This window comes from Rhineura floridana, chromosome 16 (genome assembly GCF_030035675.1).
Source record: "Rhineura floridana isolate rRhiFlo1 chromosome 16, rRhiFlo1.hap2, whole genome shotgun sequence".
NCBI lineage: Eukaryota > Metazoa > Chordata > Lepidosauria > Squamata > Rhineuridae > Rhineura > Rhineura floridana.
The window spans coordinates 20,497,905-20,515,861 of NC_084495.1; the positions used below are offsets into that span (position 1 = coordinate 20,497,905).

At 44.1% G+C, this 17,957-nt stretch overlaps 2 protein-coding genes across 5 annotated transcripts in view; one reads left to right on the forward strand and one right to left on the reverse strand.

Moving 5' to 3' along the window:
• Window positions 1-1,062: 1,062 nt before the first annotated feature.
• On the reverse strand, window positions 1,063-10,883 carry GPR119 (G protein-coupled receptor 119). Its single transcript, XM_061598275.1, has 2 exons — window positions 9,890-10,883; window positions 1,063-2,195 (listed from the first exon to the last, which is right to left on the reverse strand). Exon 1 carries the CDS (start codon window positions 10,881-10,883, stop codon window positions 9,894-9,896), a length of 990 nt encoding a protein of 329 aa, XP_061454259.1. The 3' UTR covers window positions 1,063-2,195; window positions 9,890-9,893.
• A 344-nt stretch (window positions 10,884-11,227) lies between these two features.
• Window positions 11,228-17,957, forward strand: part of ENOX2 (ecto-NOX disulfide-thiol exchanger 2) — a 47,542-nt gene continuing 40,812 nt past the window's right edge. The window contains exons 1-2 of one of the 4 annotated variants that reach the window (XM_061598273.1): window positions 11,228-11,340; window positions 15,183-15,550. In XM_061598273.1, coding sequence (XP_061454257.1) covers window positions 15,508-15,550 — 43 coding nt within the window. In that variant the 5' untranslated portion in view covers window positions 11,228-11,340; window positions 15,183-15,507. Of the gene's footprint in view, window positions 11,341-15,182; window positions 15,551-15,643; window positions 15,747-17,957 lie in introns of those variants that run through there. The other 3 variants (XM_061598268.1, XM_061598270.1, XM_061598271.1) reach the window with 3 other exon arrangements.

Here is a 17,957-nt window from a genome sequence, read left to right on the forward strand (position 1 = left end):
GCAGCATTGTCACAGATGGCACCTTTGTTCTCCCCATGCTGTGCTGTGCCATATTGGCTAATATATATTTCCTCAGTGTTTCTCTAGTATCATTCACTTTGTAAGTGCAAACATAATCAAGGGGCAATAAAGCTGGACAAAGGGGAAATATCTTGCAGCTTCTCTGTTTGCTTATTCTGGAGTAGCTGAATTTTTAATATTTATTCAGTGTCAATTAAGCATTGAGAGTTGTACAGAGTATAGATACAGACCTAAATCAAGCTTCCAGGTAAGTTCGCCAAAGCTGGTATGACATGACACTTTTAATTTTTACCTTGGCCACACCTGACTACCTAGGACTAGTCATCTACAGCTGGGAAGAACTTCCATGGAGCTTCTGTGTTTTGTCCGTTCAAAGCAATTACATGCCCTAGCCCACTGGTTGTATAATAGCCTAGTCAGAGTGGTAAAAAGTAAATAACCTCTGCATAGTGTAGCTGCCTCGCTACCTAGGCTGGCTGGGTGCTAGGTAGGGGTTGCCAACGTGGTGTCCTCCAGATGTTTTGGACTCCAGCTCCCATCAGCCCCAACCAGCATGGCTAACGATGATGATAGGATTTGTAGTCTATTACATGGGGGGGGTACTACATTAGCTAATCTTTTGCTAAGGTATGTGGCCTGGGCATGTTGTACCTGCAGTTTTCTGGCATCCCTCTCCAGATTTAACTAGCATGCAAGGATGAATGTGAGCCAGACTGACACTGGCTTTACACTCAACCTCTCTGTTTTGTTACATTTTGTCCTGCCTGTTCTCCAAGAAGCTCAGAATGATGCACCAAGTTGGCATTCTCCCCAATTTTGCCCTTCTATAACAGCTTTGTGAGGTAAGTTGGACTGAGAAGCTGGGGGCAAAGTCATCCAGTGAGCTGTAGTACAATAACTGGATCTCCTAGCACAGCACTATCTCCTGTTCTGCACCACCTATGCAAGACTCTGCTCAGGGCCTATGTGCATGCAGCTTGTATGTGCATAGGTTCTGTTCAGAGTTTAATGTGTAGAGGGAGAGGTATGTGGCTAGTGTATGAGATCCTTGTTCCACATGCTTTCCTCCCACATCAACTTAGTTTGTGTGAAAAGGGCTAGCCTGGTTTGCCTCTTCTGCATCTTTGTTTTGCTGGATAAGAGGCAAGAGATAAATTGCTACAATTCTTTTGCAATGGCTTATCTCCACTTGCTATTTACAATTATGGGAACTCAAATTATTAGCAGATGATCAGTGTGGAAGCACTGCCTACAGCATCAAATATGATTCTTCATATCATGCAGAACATTAGAAATTGTGTTCATATTTTTCTTTAATTTAACAGCCCAGCCCCATTTCTCACCTCCATTATTCCCTAATGTACAGAAATGATTTAAGTGTTTGCATCTCTCCTTTTAAAGCATCAATCAATACATGGTAGCATATCTCCCACTTTTTGTCGAGTCAGGTTGCAACTGGTCAGTTCACTGGCAATGGCTACTATGTGATGTGACATCTAATTTCATATGCCCTGTCAATTATTAGAGGCTGGAGAACTTGAGACTATTGGCCGTAAGTAAGGCAATGGAACTCTGAAGCTTGCAGCCTCTGCTACTTTAGAGTCTTGTGAAAAATAAGGGAGTGTGCAATAGAATCAGTTGTACTGGCATTAATTATGCTATATTTGTGTTCTTTGCATATTATGTTTTGTATATACATTTCCCTGGATTTCCTCAGTGTAAAAGTGTGTTTGCTGGTCACTCAGGTCCTGGTTATCTCATGCTGCGTTATCAATAATTATATAAGTGTTGCTTTTTCTAGTATATAAAGGTTTCTAAAAAGCCAGCACCAATCACATGGGTGTCATTTCTAGTTATGTCCAATGCCCCTAAAGTTTAGGGTTTTTTCTTCAAAGGAAACGTGGAGAAGCCTAAAACACTTGTGATCAGTGGAGGATCCCAGTTATGTCATTGTCTTCAAAGGGCGATGCTCTTCCCCTGTAGCAGTGCAAACCTGGCAGCCTGCATTGGCTCATCACAAATTCACCAAATGTGCATTGGAGGGGAATGGCTCAGGTTGCCTTCACTCTGGAGAGGCAGCTGAGCAGATGCCCTGGAGCTGGCTCATAGTTCTGTCCTGTTGCCCAGAACAGAGGAGGCTTCTCTTCCTGGTAGTGCAAGACATTCACTCAGTACTGCAAAAAGAAGCAAGAAAGTACAGTTAGCACCATCCTAGAACTTGTTCTCACACATCATACTGCAAGTATGGGGAACCTCCAGATGCTGTTAAACCAACACCCATCATCCCTGACCACTGGCTGTGACTGATGAGAGTTGGGTGTCCATCAACATCTGGAAAACTATAAGTTCCCCATCCCTGTTCGCTGGAAATGGACATTTGCTTTTCTTAAGCAAAAAGAAACAACAAAAAAGGCGAGGGGGAGTGCAATGTAATTTGTACCTCTAAGGTCCCAGCTTCAGTCCCTAGAAGGTCTCAAGTAGGAGAGCTCTGCCTAAGGCCTTGGAGAGTAGATTCACAGACTACTAGGCAGACTAGTAGTCTTAGGGGAAGGGCTGCAGCTCATCTGCACACAGATCCCTGGCTCAATCCCTGGCATATCTAGGTAGGTCCTGCTGCCATTCAGTGTCAACAGTGTTGTGGTAGATGGGCCAGTTGTCTGGCTAACACTGAATATTCCTATGTTGTATGTATGATTTTTATACAGTGCAGTTCTATCCAAATGTAGAATTTGATCCATTTTTACCTGTGAGCTAAATAAGAAGGCCTTTTTTCTCTGATATCTTGCCTGTTTTTTAAACAAGCTTTTCTTGGCATCTTTTAAGCAATCCTTTACCCTCCTTTTTGTTACTAAAAGAAGCAAAGAAGGCAGTTCCTTCTAACTCAAAAGCATTTTGAACTTGTCTCTATTGAGCAAACTATTGTTGACGTATGTGCGTTGTTGCGTGAAACAGCATACGTTACGTTGGAGTTAAGTTGCTCAAGAAACTTCTCAGATGCATTAGATCAGGTTAAGAGTCTTTTATTAAGACATTATGGCTTAAGGCTTTAAGATCCCCCCCTCTAGGAGAGAAGTTCTCAGTTCAAAGACATTACACAGAAGACTCAGCTCAACACAGATAACAGAACTCTCCCAGTCTATCTTGATGCTGCCATGACAACGGCCTTGGCTATCCGTTCCCAGACTGGGCAAAGACATAACTTCTCTTAGCTACAGATTTCCACACTTTCAGACTTGATGGAAAAACACTCAGTGACAGTGTGGTCAATGGTCAACAACTGTGTCCTCAACGCCCTACAGGGCAGGAGGGGAAAATGTAACCTACTGCCTGCTCAGTTGATCTTTCTTTGCACAGTCTGTGGCATTTTATTTATTGGGGTTAGATCCGGATTTAGTCATAGTTGGAGCAGACCCACTGAGATCAATATGACATACTGTAAGTTAGTCCAACCCTTGCTCTATAAACTACATTTTAAAAAAAATCAAACTTCCAAGAGATTTGGGACTCTCCACTGAGTAAAACCCACAACTAGAAGTGGGAGGCACAATGCAATGCAGGGATGGAAACGTCTCCAGCTAAACAGTTGCTCATCTGGGACCCCAGCGGAACATTGACACTCATTTACCTTAACTCTTATCTGAGCATGCGAATCTGAACATTGCATAACACGCTAAACAACTGAACATCAGAGATGAAAATGTGAATTAAAGGAAAAAGGGCATGAGGATAGAGCGAGGGAGGGGGAAAGGGACTGTACTGTTTTATTGTAATAATGTGAAAACCCTAATAAACTAGATTAAAGTTAGTTTACCCCATTTTTTTGGCAGGGTTTGTGCTAGTTGCTTATGACTTCATGATTTATATATAAATTATGGGGATGATTTTGTTTTATTGCCATTTGCTGATTTTTTAAAAAGTACATGTTATATGTGAAATGGATTATTGCATTGTGTTAATTATGTTTTGAATTGTTATAGCATGACAATGTGATTTTTGTATATCTTTTTATAGGTGATAAAACCCACCTTCAGTGCAGTCATGTAGAAAGGTGGTAAACATTAAAATGAAATGAAAATTTAGTCATAGGCTCATGCTTAAATATTACATAAAGATACTGTAGCCAGTGCTGATATTTCAGACACCTGAAGCTTAACAAATCAAAGTGAACTTTTGCAATAATTGCTGAAACAAATTTGCAAAAACCTGCTCATCTGCTTGGCTATGATGTTCACTGGGTGCCCTTGGGCTGGTCACTATCTCAGCCTAACCTACCTCACAAAGTTGTTGAGAGGGAGAACAGTCGGGGCTTCAAAGAGCAGAATTACCTGACATTACTATGATGTCAGTTGATTGGCAGGCATAGCCCTGCCCACCTGTCAAATTGGACCCTCCAGGGGTGGGAAGATAAGGATTTGGCCAGATAAGATTCCCCACCCTATTCTAGAATGTGAGGACTACTCCACAGATTATAGAGAATGCATGAATGTCATACATTCAAGGCAGAACTTTGGGGCACAGTCCCACTCACCAAAATGAGCGCAAGGTTCTCCAAACATGGCAAGACTTGCCTACTACATTTTGAAGTGAAGCAAAGTGATAAGCATCATCTAAAGGTGTGGGGGGAAGAAGCCTGTAAAACCATTAAGTCCAGAGCCCCTGCCCTGTAAGTCTATTCAGTCCAGAGTCTAAAATTACCAACTGTGCTTTCCTCATGCTTCTGTGCCTCAGAAAAACACTCTAACGGTCTTGTCTTAATGCTGACACACGATTGCAACTTCTGCCCTAGCTACAGCAGGGATAACTGACCTGAGGTGTGGGGAAAATGCTGAAATGTTGCCTAAAACCCTCCAAAATAGAGAGTGCCTTCTGGCAATCGGCCTCCATAGCAGCTGATGGGGGTCACGATACATTTAATATTGTGAAGAAAGGGATACATAACACCCAGCAACTTGATCCTTTGCTCAGAGGGCCAGCTGTTCCTCCCTAAGTCCCATAGTGTCAGGGCATCTGGCACATATGATAAGGCCTGCAAATAGCCTTATCCTCCATAAGCAACATGCTCTTAATGGATACTAGCCAATTTTGGACCCTGTGTCTCAAAGCAGCACATAGGAACCTGCTCAGGTCTTTATGCTCTTTAGGAGAAGCCATTCTTTCCGTCCTGACAACAACTAAAGCACATTTAGTTGCGACTTGAGAGGATTCTTGATGGCTGCCCCCAAGCTGCAGAACTCCTTGCCACAGGAAGCCTATCTAAGGTCACAGCCACACCATACATTTTAAAGTGTATTTATAGCACTTCCCCTCCAAATAATCCTGAGGACTGCAGTTTACCCATCACAGAGCTACATTTCCCAACACCCTTAACAAACTACAGCTCTGAGGATTCTTTTGGGGAAACCATGTGCTTTGAATGTATGGTGCAGATGTGATAGTCTCTGATCACCTTCTGCCAGCAGACAAAGTTGAGATACAAGAGTAAAGAAAGAGCAAAACAGACAAAAAACCTGAAGAAGTTACTTTCTGTTGCCCAGAATGTGCATCTTGAGTACTTTTCCCAGCTAAACTGTGCTTTGTGTATTTGCTACATGCCACTCTGGATGTCGGGTATTGTTGGGAGGCGAGTACAGCCTTCACTACAGTCTCTTATCTCGCCCAATTGCCGCTTGCGTCAAAGCAAAGTGGTTAATTTATTTCAGGCTTCCTCCCTCTTTTATGCACTGGCAGGGTCTGAAATAGAAAGCCTCACGCTTCGGTGCTCCCAAGCAAAGCTGTGTTTCCGCTCTCCTGTTGCTTCACGGCTCCGCATTGTATTATTGTAAGCTGCTATTTCTCTGCCAGAATCAGGGCTGGCGTCAGGGGTAGGCCTCACTGGGCACCCGTTGAGGCCCACACTGCTGCAGGGGGACCCACAGCCAAACCTTGGAGTCTTCTGGCCCTGTTGCTCTTAACCGCTGTTGCTTCTGCTGCCTATTCATTTACCTTCTGCAAGCAATGACCAGTGTGAGGAAGGCAGCACAACATCTCTCACTTGCCTTGAACTCTTCATTTGGGTAACTGTTTTTCAGGAACAGGAGATGGACCTGCTCAGGGAGGGGGCCTGCAAAATACATCTAGCCCAAGGGGGCCTCCAAAACCTGGAGCCAGCACTGCCCATACTTCATTAGCAAAGTAGGGTATGAAGGCAGCTGGAATACCTTCCAAAGGCCTGTGGGTGCTCCAGGGTGCACATACGAGATCCTATGGGGCTGGGATTCCACATTTGTTTGACCACTAAGATGCACAATGAGCTGATTTTATTAATATGCATGTAAGCTAGGGTGTGAAATTGTGACCCTCTACATGTTTTGGACACGTCGTTTGGGGAAGGTCCATAGCTTGGTGGTAGAGCATCTGCCTTGCATGCAGAAGGTCTCAGGGGCAAGCACCAGCAGCTCCAGGTAGGATTGGAAATATGCCCAATCTGAAACCTTAGAGAGCCACAGCCAGTCAGTGTAGACAATACTGAGTTGGATAGTCCGATTATCTGATTTAGTATAAGGTAGCTTCCTACGTTCCTATGGACCCCATCAGCCCCAGCCAGAATGGGCAGCGGTCAGGGATGACAGGAGTTGTAGTCCAACGTCATGTGAAGGGCCACAGATTGGCCTCCCAACATATGCACACTCCCAGACCTCTAGACAAGGAGATCTTCACTTTGTATCTTGCACAGACTAAGACAAGCTCAAATGGCTTAGACCTACTTTGCAGAGGACAGTTCTCTGTTTCCGGTGTGGGGAACCGAACCAGTGGCCTTCCATATGGTGTGGGACTAATACTCCCATCAGCCCCAGCCAATTTGGCAGGAATGAAAGGAATTGCACTCCTACAATACCTGGCAGGCCACATGTTCCCTGTTTGAAGGGCAGGCTATCGGGTTCAAGTCTGACTAAAAGAAAAAGAAAGATAAGGAGGGGGGGCTTTGAAGTTGCCCATCAGTGGTTAGCACTGGACAGCAGACTATGCAGGCACATAGGTCACCTGGTCACAATCTTCCCCACTATGGTGAGATGTGTTGTGTTTCTATTTAAATAATTTCTAAATTAGCATCTATAAATATAAATTAACAATTATGCAATTTTAATATAATCTGTACGGTGCCCTCTCTTTGGAGGAGTGATGCATTTGCTCTCTTATAGCAATGTGTAGGTGGCCAGAGTGCTGGGTGTTTTTTGTTTTGTTTTTTATTTGTTGACTTAGGGGCCTTCTTCCACCGCCACTCCAGAATTTGTGGGCCTTTCGGCAAGTTTTACACCTTGCCACTGTCACCGCCGCCCATCCACCTTCCCTCTCCCTCTGGACACAATCCTCGCTAGAGGAGATACCTACCATACCATACCATACATCTTTATTATGGTCAATAACCCGTCAAAAGGGATAAACAACAATCAGGTTACAAACCAAGAAGGATAAAAGATAATTAAAAATTAATAAAAGGCAAGCAAGAACTAAAACTTTAAGAAAACAAGGATAAGCGTTTACATTGCGCTGCATAAAAGAATTTTGCTACTGGTACCAAATGATCACTAATAGCGCCAGATAAAAGCCAGGCCAATTGAAGTTCGGGAGATATATTGGGTCGTTTGTTAAGAAAGGGCAATATGTATAGGTCCCTTTCCGCTAGATATAGCGGACAGGAAAAAAGAACGTGAGAAAGCGGTTCAATCAAGCCTTCCTTGCACGGGCACGTACGTTGCACTAGGGGTATGCCCTGAAATCTGCCCTCCAATAGAGCTGAATCTAAGCAGTTAAAACGGGCCTTAGAAAATGCTAAGCAATATTTGGGATTCGTTAGGGCCTCAAGGTAGGGAGCATGCTTTAATAAATTAAAACTCAAATTATGATAAAGGGGGGAGCAAACTTTAGCTGCTGCTTGTAATGTGGTTTGTCTATCAATGTCTTTGAGCCGAGACCAGATATACTGTCTGGCCTTACAAAAATCTAGGGAAGAAAGAAATTCTATAGACAAACCTAACCTAAAAAGTTTATCTGAAAAGGATTTCATCCAAGTGGATTGGTACCCGTCTTCCCATAGGAGCGACAGATATCCAATAGGACAAGTATACGAGATTTTAGTCCAATAGTTGAAGGCAAGAATCCACGCTTGGCATTCAACCGAGCATAGACCAGCTTCTAATCTTAGGGCCGCACTTGGGACGCAGTTTGGAACTCTGAAAATTTGATGTAAGAAAATGGAGAGGACTGCTTCTATAGTAACATTAAATGCATGGACCCAAAGCGGAGCCCCATAAAGAAGTTGGGCTAGAATTTTTGCTCTGAAGACTTGGAGATACCTGTTGCTCCTTCTTCTTGTTCTTGTTGCTGCTTTCACGTGCCGCTTGGAAGGAGGTGAATAGGAAGCAGCAGCAAGGAGGAGGAGCGATCTCTGGGAATCATCAGTGGGGCCTTTCCTAGAGTATGGGCCTACATTGCCACCCTCTGTTACTGGCCCTGCCTCCTCCTTTAATAAGAGCAAAAGGGTTTGTACTAAGAAATTGTGATGCATAGTGCTGCGAGCCATGCGGCCTTGTTGGAGACAATAAAGTAACTATTCTCTCCCTAGGCTTGGCTTATTGATGGGAGATAATGGACACTACTGGCAGTTGGCTGGTCTAGGCATCTTGGCATACAATTCACAAACACCGTAAGGACCACAGCATCTGCTCTGCATGCAGAAGGTCTTGGGTTCAATCCCTGGCATCTCCAGGTAGAGCTACAAGAGACCCTCTGTCTGAAACCCTAGAAAGCTGCTATGAATACTGACCTGGATGGACCAATGGTCTGACTCTATTTAAGGCGCAGCTTTTCAACAATCCTGTGAACATATGCCCAGCTGGAATGAATCTGAAACCAGGTATATGCGCAAAACTTTGGACTGCACTGGGGAGAGTAACTTTGGGGCTATCAATGTGTGCTTGCTTTTGTGCTTTGCGCTGCCTGCTCAGCCTGTATGCTTTGAAATCAACAGATTCTATGGAGAAGCTATAGATTGCTATGGTCTCACCTCCAAAGGTAACTTGCCCAATAAAGATTGCCCTGAATGTCTTCCCACAGAAAGGAGTGTGAAACAATATTTTTGCCGGTCTCGTACAATGCAAGAGCTTCTCCAAGTTGAAGGCTGTAGTATTTTTATTATTTGTTTACAAAAAAATTGCATACCACAATTTTGTTTTTAAAAAGCGGTTTACGACAATTATAGTAGAATAAAAACCACACAAAAATTAAAGCAGCTCACCTGACTATTATGGAAAATATTTCTTAAATGTGTTGCATTTGGAACTCATAATTGTGATTTATAAATATTATGCTTCTCTACTGATCTCGTTTAACTATTAATACTAGATGAGTGGCTCCATAATGTGAGAATGAAAACATTTAATATATATCCCCTAATTGTATTTGAATTATATTTGTTTTGTTATTAAAAACATTAAAAAGGAAAATGGCAGCAACAAATGCTACTTCCTGCTGTTTCAGCAAACGTTTGGAAATTAGTACAAAAGGCGCCTGATGAATCTCTAGTGGAAGAACATTCCACAGGAGTGGGCCAACACTAAAGTCTCAGTTTCATGTAGGTGTCAAGTGAGCCTCACCAACTCAGGGAACAACCAGCGATGTTGCAACAGGTGATATCAGTGATCGAGCTGGGATATAAGGGTTCAGGTGGTCCCTAAGATACCTTGGACCTAAACAGTTGAGGGCTTTGTAAATTAGCACAAGAAACTTGACCTGGCTTAGTAGATGGGCAGCCAATCCCGCATATTTTGCCCAACATATGTCAAAAGGGCCCCCACCACAAAAACACATGTCCTACAGACACTTTTCTTACCAGATCACTCCTCGAGCTGGGCCAACGAGATGGCATGCACTGAAGCCACAACCCTGCTGGGAGCACGAGAGTGGCTGTTGACCCGGAACAAAGGGAAGACCCTGTTTCTCATGCACATGCATATCCGATAGATCTGAAGGCGCACTTCCTTCTGCCAATAGGCATAGACCAAGGGGTTGACCAGAGAGTTGCACAAGCCTAGCACCCAGAGATACCGCTCGAGGAGGCACTGCAAGACACAGTGCTGGCATGCAACCTGTATGATACTCCCGACAAAGAAAGGTGACCAGGAGAGTGCAAAGCACCCTACCAGAATGGTGACGGTGCGCAGCGCCTTGGTGTCACTGGAGGGCTGAGGAGCTGGGCAGGTTGCCTCCAACCCAATGTGTTCCTGTTCTCGGATCTGCTGGGCGTGCAGGGAGGCAATCTTCAGCAACTGGCAGTGGAAGTAGATGAAAACAAAGAAAGCCGGGAAGAATGCCGCACAGAAGACGGTGAGCATGTAAGTGGGCTGGAAGACTCCGAAGAAGGTGCAGAACCCTTGGTAGGTCTCCTGCTGGAACCTGTGAGCAATCACAGGAAGGAAGCCAATCAAGCAGGCCAGGAGCCAGAGCCCTCCAATACAAGCCCCAATCACTGGACTCCGCATGATTTTGAAGTACCGGAAAGGATGCTTAATAGCCAGGTACCTGTCAAAGGTGACCAGAATAACTGTGAGGACAGAGGCAGCCGAGGGACAGGTGATACAAGCCATTCGCAGGACACAATACTTTTGAGGGGTCCTGTGCTCAGGGCCGGAGAGCTCTTCTGTGACCAGGCCCGTTATGGTAAATCCAACCAAGAAGTCAGCGACGGCAAGATTTAAAACAAAGCACAGCCCAAGACAACCACTCTTCCAGATCAGCTGCACCAATGCAACCGCCACAAGGGCATTGACAGCTATGATGAGGGAGGCCAGGATAGCAAGGATTACCCCAAACCCAACATTCCCCATGGCACTTATTCTTTTTGAAGGAATGAAGGAAGGCTTGAGAGTCTCACGTATTTCCTGGCTGACGTTTGCCAGCAGGAGAACTACTATCAGTACAAGTACCTCGAGCTGCGTCTCAGGGAGATCACCTTGCTTGTAGAACTTATTTGGAACAATCTCAGACAGGGAGGCGATGTGTCGGATGGACATGTGTCTTGTCGTCTCCTGGGAGCTAACCAATTTAGCCAGTGCCTTCTGCCACCTTAAGCTCACTAGCCTTGCAAAGCTCATAGCAGCAGTAACCATTAAAGTGCTAGGTCTAGTCCCTCCCCTAGTTTCCAGACAACCTGAGAGTGGAGAAGGGAAATGCTTCCTGCAACTTTGCTATCCAAGCTAAGGCTGCTCTTCAAGTACCATTGGCAATGAGTCTCTCTGGGTTCTACAATTCCCCACCACCATGGCATGCTTCTGTGATGAAACTGTAAGTTGTTGTATTGTATTCCTAAATTTTATTATCAGGGATTTAAAAAAACATTTCCTACTTGTATATTTCCTTGAGGAGCCTTCCATGCAAAGCTAATTTAGTAAGGTCTAAAACGGGTGGGGAGCCTTTTTTTTTTTGGTCAAGGGCCGCATTCTCCTGGAGATAGTCTGTCACGGTCTGCCTTCTAGCAGTGGGCAGAAACAAAGCTGGTTATGTGAAAAGTGCTAAAATGAGTGGTAGGTGGTGTCAGAAGAAAAAATGGGCAGGGCACCTCTCTCTCTCTCTCTCTCTCTCCCTCCCTTCCATTTTTCTTCACCTGTGTGAAATCAGGGTGAGGATTTAATGCAGTTGCTGGATGGCAAATTACTCTTCCCTGATCTAAAACAAAACAACAAACTGAGCTCTTCAAAAAGGCACACTGGGCAAAAGGAAATAGTTTTGGGGGCGGACCTACATAAGGAAAAGGCCCTGTTTAAAGCACATCTGACACACATTTAAAGCACATGACTTCCCCCAAAGAACCCTAGGAACTCTGGTTTTCCCTTCACAGAGGTACAATTCCAAGCACCCTTAACAAACAATCCAAAGTTCTCAAGATTCTTTGGAGGAAGTCACATGCTTTAAATGTGTGTTGGACATGCTTTGAATGTATGGTGTGGACCAAGAGCATTATAGTGATTTAGAGTTTTGTAGCATGGAATGCATAAAATCACACAAATCCATTTGGGATATCGAGGATCACACATACAACTTTATTTCTTTTACTTCTTCCAATATGGAAGAAAGAGGTGCATTGTGGGATGCATGGGACACACATGGGAGGCAAGCACAGGCAAGCACATTGTGCATTGTTAGGGGGCAAGAGTGATGCAAGCATATGGCTTGCTGCGTCGTATTCTCTTGTTCCATTTTCAGAACAGTCTGTCACTGACAGCACAATTACTACCGCCATCATGTGGTGTTTCAGGGTACACTGGAAGCTGCACTATAGTGATTCACACCACTGGCCCATCTAGCTTATTACTGTCGACACTTTTTGGCAGCAACTCTCCAGGCTTTCAGACATGGGTCTTTCCCACCCCCACCTAGAGATGCCAGGGATTGAAGCTGGGACCTTCTGCATGTAAAACAGATGCTCTACCACTTAGCTACTGCCCATCCCCAAAAGTGGGCTTGGCCAGAGGACTTAATGTTTTAGATTCCAACGACAGTCATGGAAGATGCCCCATATATTCACTTTCGTTTAAAACAAAGAATGGTTGTTTCCTCGGCTGTGAGAACTATACACCAAAAGTCTTTGTGGTTGTAGGAACTGTAGTACATCCTTCCCAACCTTCCCAATACGGTTTCTCATTCCCTAGCAACTTTCCCACATTTTTTTTCATGCTGGTACTTCTCCTTCCTTGCTCTGGCCAATATATGCTGTTCACCCTGGCATCAGCTCCTTTGTCTCAGTTCCTGGCCCTTCTCCCACACCACACCAAATCATCCTATTTATCCTGACCCAAGAACAAAGCCTGGCATCCCCTTTTTGGGCCTCACTGATTGCCATTACTTCCTTTGCTGTTTGCCAGCTTGGACAGTCCAGCACTAGGAAGGCATTGTGGTGTAGTGGTTGGAGTGTTGGACTAGGACCTGGGAGACCAGGGTTCAAATCAAATCAGACTTAGCCATGAAGATCACCTGATGACCTTGAGTCAGTCTCTCAGCCTAACCTACCAAACAGGGTTGTTGTGAGGATAAAATGGGGAGGGGGAATACACCACTTTGGGCTCCTTGGAGGACAGGTGGGATACAAATATGATCATAATAAATAAGTAGGGAATGTCCCATTTTAGAATGTTGTCATAGTCAATGCTGCATACTTTGGGCACAATATTATGTGCCAAAGTAGTGGAGACTATTCCCACAGAGGGCTTTTTCTTTTTTAAGCTCTGGTTGAGCTCTGATTGCAGGTAGGGGGCTGGGGCTAGATTTGCAGAACATGAGGGGAGAAGGATACAGGTCTGGAAAAGTTCAAAGAGGTATACCAAGAAAGTAAGAAGAACCCTGCTGGATCAGACCAAAGATGTATTTAGTCCAGCATCACAGTGGCCAATCAGATACCTATAGCAAACCCAGAAACAGCACAATGAGTACATTAGCACTCTCGTGGTTGTATGGAAATGTACCCTTTATGCCAGAATTCTTGTGCCACCTACAGGAACAAGACTGGTTTTTCCTCTCTTTGCTTTTCTGCTCCATAAGGAGGAGTTACTTTCCTATACATTGCGCAGGTGTGGATGTTATGGCCAAAACATTGTTAAACTCAGGCTCACATGATCTCTCCTCCTCACACATCTGCCAATTCCAGCTCTGGCTGGTTTGCCAGCTTTGGCCCCTTTTGGAGAGAGAAGTCTTGGCCACAGTGCTCTATGCTCTGGTAACTTCCAGACTGGATTATTGCAATGCACTCTGCCCTTGAAGACAACTACTTCAGCTGGTCCAAAATGCAGTAGCCAGATTACTGGCTGGGGTTCCCTTTAGAACAGACCCTCTCGGGTGTTGGGATCAACAGTGGGGGCCCTTTTGGTAGTTCTGCCACCCTTGGGAGTTTTGGGGGTAGCCTAAGAGAGGGTATTCTCTGTGGTAGCCCCTAAGCTATGGAACTCCCTCCTCAGTGAGATGCATCTGGCAACTTCATTGTACAACTTGCAGTGAATACTGAAAATGCATCTCTTTATCCTGGTGTTCAACACCTGAGATGTATATTTTAGGACCCACCCTATTTTCTGTGAAATTGTTTTGGTTGTTTTTAACTGTTTTTAATTATGTGTTTTAAAATTGTTGTATCCCACCCTGGGACCTTTGGGTGAAGGGCAGGTAAAAAAATTATAGTAATAAAAAATACAATAAATAATAATTCTTCCTTGACTTCTAGTTTGAAGCAGTCCGATGTTTGCCATTACATCCAAATCTGCAACTGTGGTTTGATCTTGTCTTCCAAACAGCAACTGGAAACCCACTTCAATCTATGGTTCCTAATTCTGATTTTGAGAGCAAGCAGGAGTTTGTATGCCAAAATAATCTCAAGAATGGCCAAACCATGGTTTAGAGTTGCATGTAAATTATCCCAATGTAAGAGAGTATTCCCCTTGTCTAATGGAACTCACTTTTGGTCAGAATGTGGCTGGTCAAGGAAAAGTGAGCCATTTTGAAGTGCTTGAGAATGTACCAGTGCAGTAGCTCCTGAACAAAGGGTTGCCCATTCAATTGGTTTCAGTCTAACTACCTATAGTTGCTCTGGACCAAGATCCAGCAAGCATAGCAATATTCCTGTTTCTATCCTGAATCACTGCTTTACAGTGCTCCATCATAGTAGCCCACAGTTTATTTCATCTGATTCTAGAGGCTAGTGAGGGAGTCACAAGAACCCTCCCCCTGCAGTCCACCATTAGGCAATATGGTTATCAGGACCAACCATGTTTGCAAAATATTGCGCAATCTTTTCAGTTCTTCAGAATTCTTTCTCAGGCTGTTTTCATCAACACTAGAATGATCTCTTGCACTTCCTTTGTTTATAAATATTTAAATATTTGTGTAAATAAATATTCCCACAAATACAAACCATTGCATGCATTCTTCCCACCCATCCCCGCTTCCTGCGTTACAGTTTGTATGTTTTATTTGTTCTTCAAAGCTGCCTTGAGGGACGTGTAACGTTGAAATAAAAACAAGCACAATCATCATCTTATTTGTATAACTTTCTGTCCTTACTCACTCACGCACACTTACTACTCTGATGAGGATACAACACTACCAAGAAACCTCTCTCTCTCTCTCTCTCTCTCTCTCTCCAGGACCCGGCAGAGTACCTAAGACAGTCTTTAAACTACATTACCCAGAAGCCTTAAGAGAGTTGGGATCCTAAGAAGCCAATCAGAGCAGGCGAAAGCCATTCCCTTCTCTCCCCCTTTCCATTCTTCTTCGGTCTGCTCCTCGAGCCGTCCACACACACATGAAACTACGTTGCCCATCGTGCCCTCGGGCTTCAAGCCACGCCCCCTGGAGACCGACAATCGATGTGATGCCCCGCAGGCAGCTTGGAGACGGGATTTGTGAAGGGACCGAAGCTCTGCTGGCTGGGGCCCACAGGTGAAGAGAGACCGGGGTCCGGATCTACGGATGTTTCAGGAGTATCGCCATCGGAGGGCCGCGGGCCCAGCAGGTGGGCGTTGCTGGGCCACGGGTTCGTCGGGGCGTTGCTTCCTTCTCTTTCGGGCTCGGATGGAGCGAGGGTTATTGGGTCATCTCGCTGCGGTTGTTATGGGAACCGGCAACGGCCTGCACTTTCTAAGAGGGCAGCTCGCCGGGTGTTGTCCTCTGGCCCTGCTTACCTGGCGCAGTCACCGTTTGTGTACCTGGTCAGTCGCTGCCCCTGTTGTGGCCCTATTTTTGTATCGGCTGGTGTGGTGGTGTAGTGGTTAGAGTTCTAAACTAGGACTGGGGAGACCTGAGTTCGAATCCCAACTTGGCCATGAAGCTTCTTCGCTGAGCTTGGGCCAGTCGCGTGCTCTCGCTTGCTCAGCCTAGCCTACCTCAAAAGGGTTTTCATTTCCATTTTGAATTTGTACACCACCTTTCTACATTACTGTACTCAAGGTGGTTTACAACTATAGACATGACAAAATATACCGAAAAAACCCTCACTATTTTCCTATAAAAATTCAAAATATAAATAAAGAAAATTAGCAAAATTCTAGAATCTATTTCACATATCGTATTCACAAAATATTCACCAATGACAGCAAAGCAAAAACACTTCCATCAATTACAGATAAATCATTAAGGATGTAATCCAAGCCCCCCGCCCCCCTAACACTGGGCTGTAGCATGTCTCCTGTCGCTTCAGTCAGCCTCCCGGCACCAACAAAGTGGTACTTAACATCACTCCACCGGAACAGATCTTCCCCATCTCCCCACCAAATGGGTGGGAGGCTTGCCAGTGATATCACTGGCAGTGGAGTATGGTGGAAGGCCCCAAGGGTTGTTCTGAGGATAAATGGGAGGGGGTGTATTTATTTATTTATTATTTGACTTATATCCTGCCCTTCCTCCCAACAGGAGCCCCAGGTGGCAAATTTATTTACCTAAGGCTGTATTCAGCTAAGTCCTACCCAGAGTAAACCCACTCAAATTAATGAAACTAAGTTAGTTGTATCCATTAATTTCAGTAAGTCTAGTCTAGGTAGGACTGATATTGGTAAGACCCATAATTTATATCCTGAAGCTTTAATATAAATTTATATTTTCAAGGTGGCTTGGTAAAAACAAAGAAATGCTTAATAATTGTAATAATAAATTAATAGTTAAGCTTTATATTATTAGTGTTATTATTAATAATATAACAATTTAAAATAACAGCTAATGTAGCAGTAGCTCATTGAAACAGGCAGTGAAATTAAACTGCTCTAGTTTGAAAATGCTTACAAAAGCAGATCTGTGAAAATATAGATAGAAATATTTTTCCCTGCAGCGCTTACATTAGCAGTTCTGTGGAAATAAGAAATGTTTTTGGCCTGCCCCTAAGTGATAGTAACAAGGTCTCCAGGCGAGCCTTCTTTGGGAGGGCATTCCAAGGGCAAGGAGCCCACACAGAAAATTATGACAATGATTATTTTTACTACTACTACTACATTTATATCCTACTTTTCCTCCAAGGAGCTCCAGGTGGTGTGCATGGTTTTCTCCCTCTCTGTTTTATCCTGTGAAATAGGTTAGACTGAGAGAATGTGCCTGGCCCAGAGTCATCCAGTGAGCGTCATAGCTGAGTGGGGATTTTAACTCAGGTTTCCCAGGTCCTAGTTCTACATTCTAACCACCACACCACTCTGGATCTTTTGTTGCACATGTTCCTGTTTTCATCTCTGAAATTGAGAGAATGTGGCATTTGCAAAACTTGAAGCCACTAAATCCATGGGACAGGGAAGGTATTAATGTTTAATTTGTGCCTGACCTTAAACTGAAACCTGTTATAGGTATTGGGACTTACTGCACAATCCTATGCGTGTCTATTTAAAAGTAAACTATAATTTCTGAGCATGTTTGAGCCCAGCACATCCCTCCTTCTTAGAAACCATATATTCAGTATGTGGTTCTTCTGCCCTCCCATACTGTGCTCCCCAAGCAAAAAGTGCAATAAAGCTTCAGTGTTCAGTGTTTGAGGAAGACAACTGATGTACTTGTTTATTTGGACATCAGAAATAAGAGGTGCTGGTTGTCCATCAACTGATTACTTGCTTGCTTGCCGCTCTACGTTAATGATGGGCATTTGACATGCATGTCAAGTGTGAGAATACAGTAATCAAAAATCCCAAGTAAATGTTAATCACATGTGAGGCTATATGTTTGTTTGCTTTCCATATAGAAATTTGATGCTCTAGTCTAGATAATGCCCCCTTCTCTTGTCCACGCCAATTCCTTTCACTGGAAGATGAGTTACTGCACATCATCCTGTGCAACAACAGATACTGCTTTCTGTGACAATAATGGATCCCCTAATCAAATTCACATGAAGGGATCTTATTTTATTTTTATAGATATCTGTACCACTCTACATTTCCAAGGTGAGCTTA

Coding starts and splice junctions, on each gene's coding strand:
- GPR119 (XM_061598275.1), bottom strand. CDS start 10,883: ATGGGGAATGTTGGGTTTGGGGTAATCCTTGCTATCCTGGCCTCCCTC.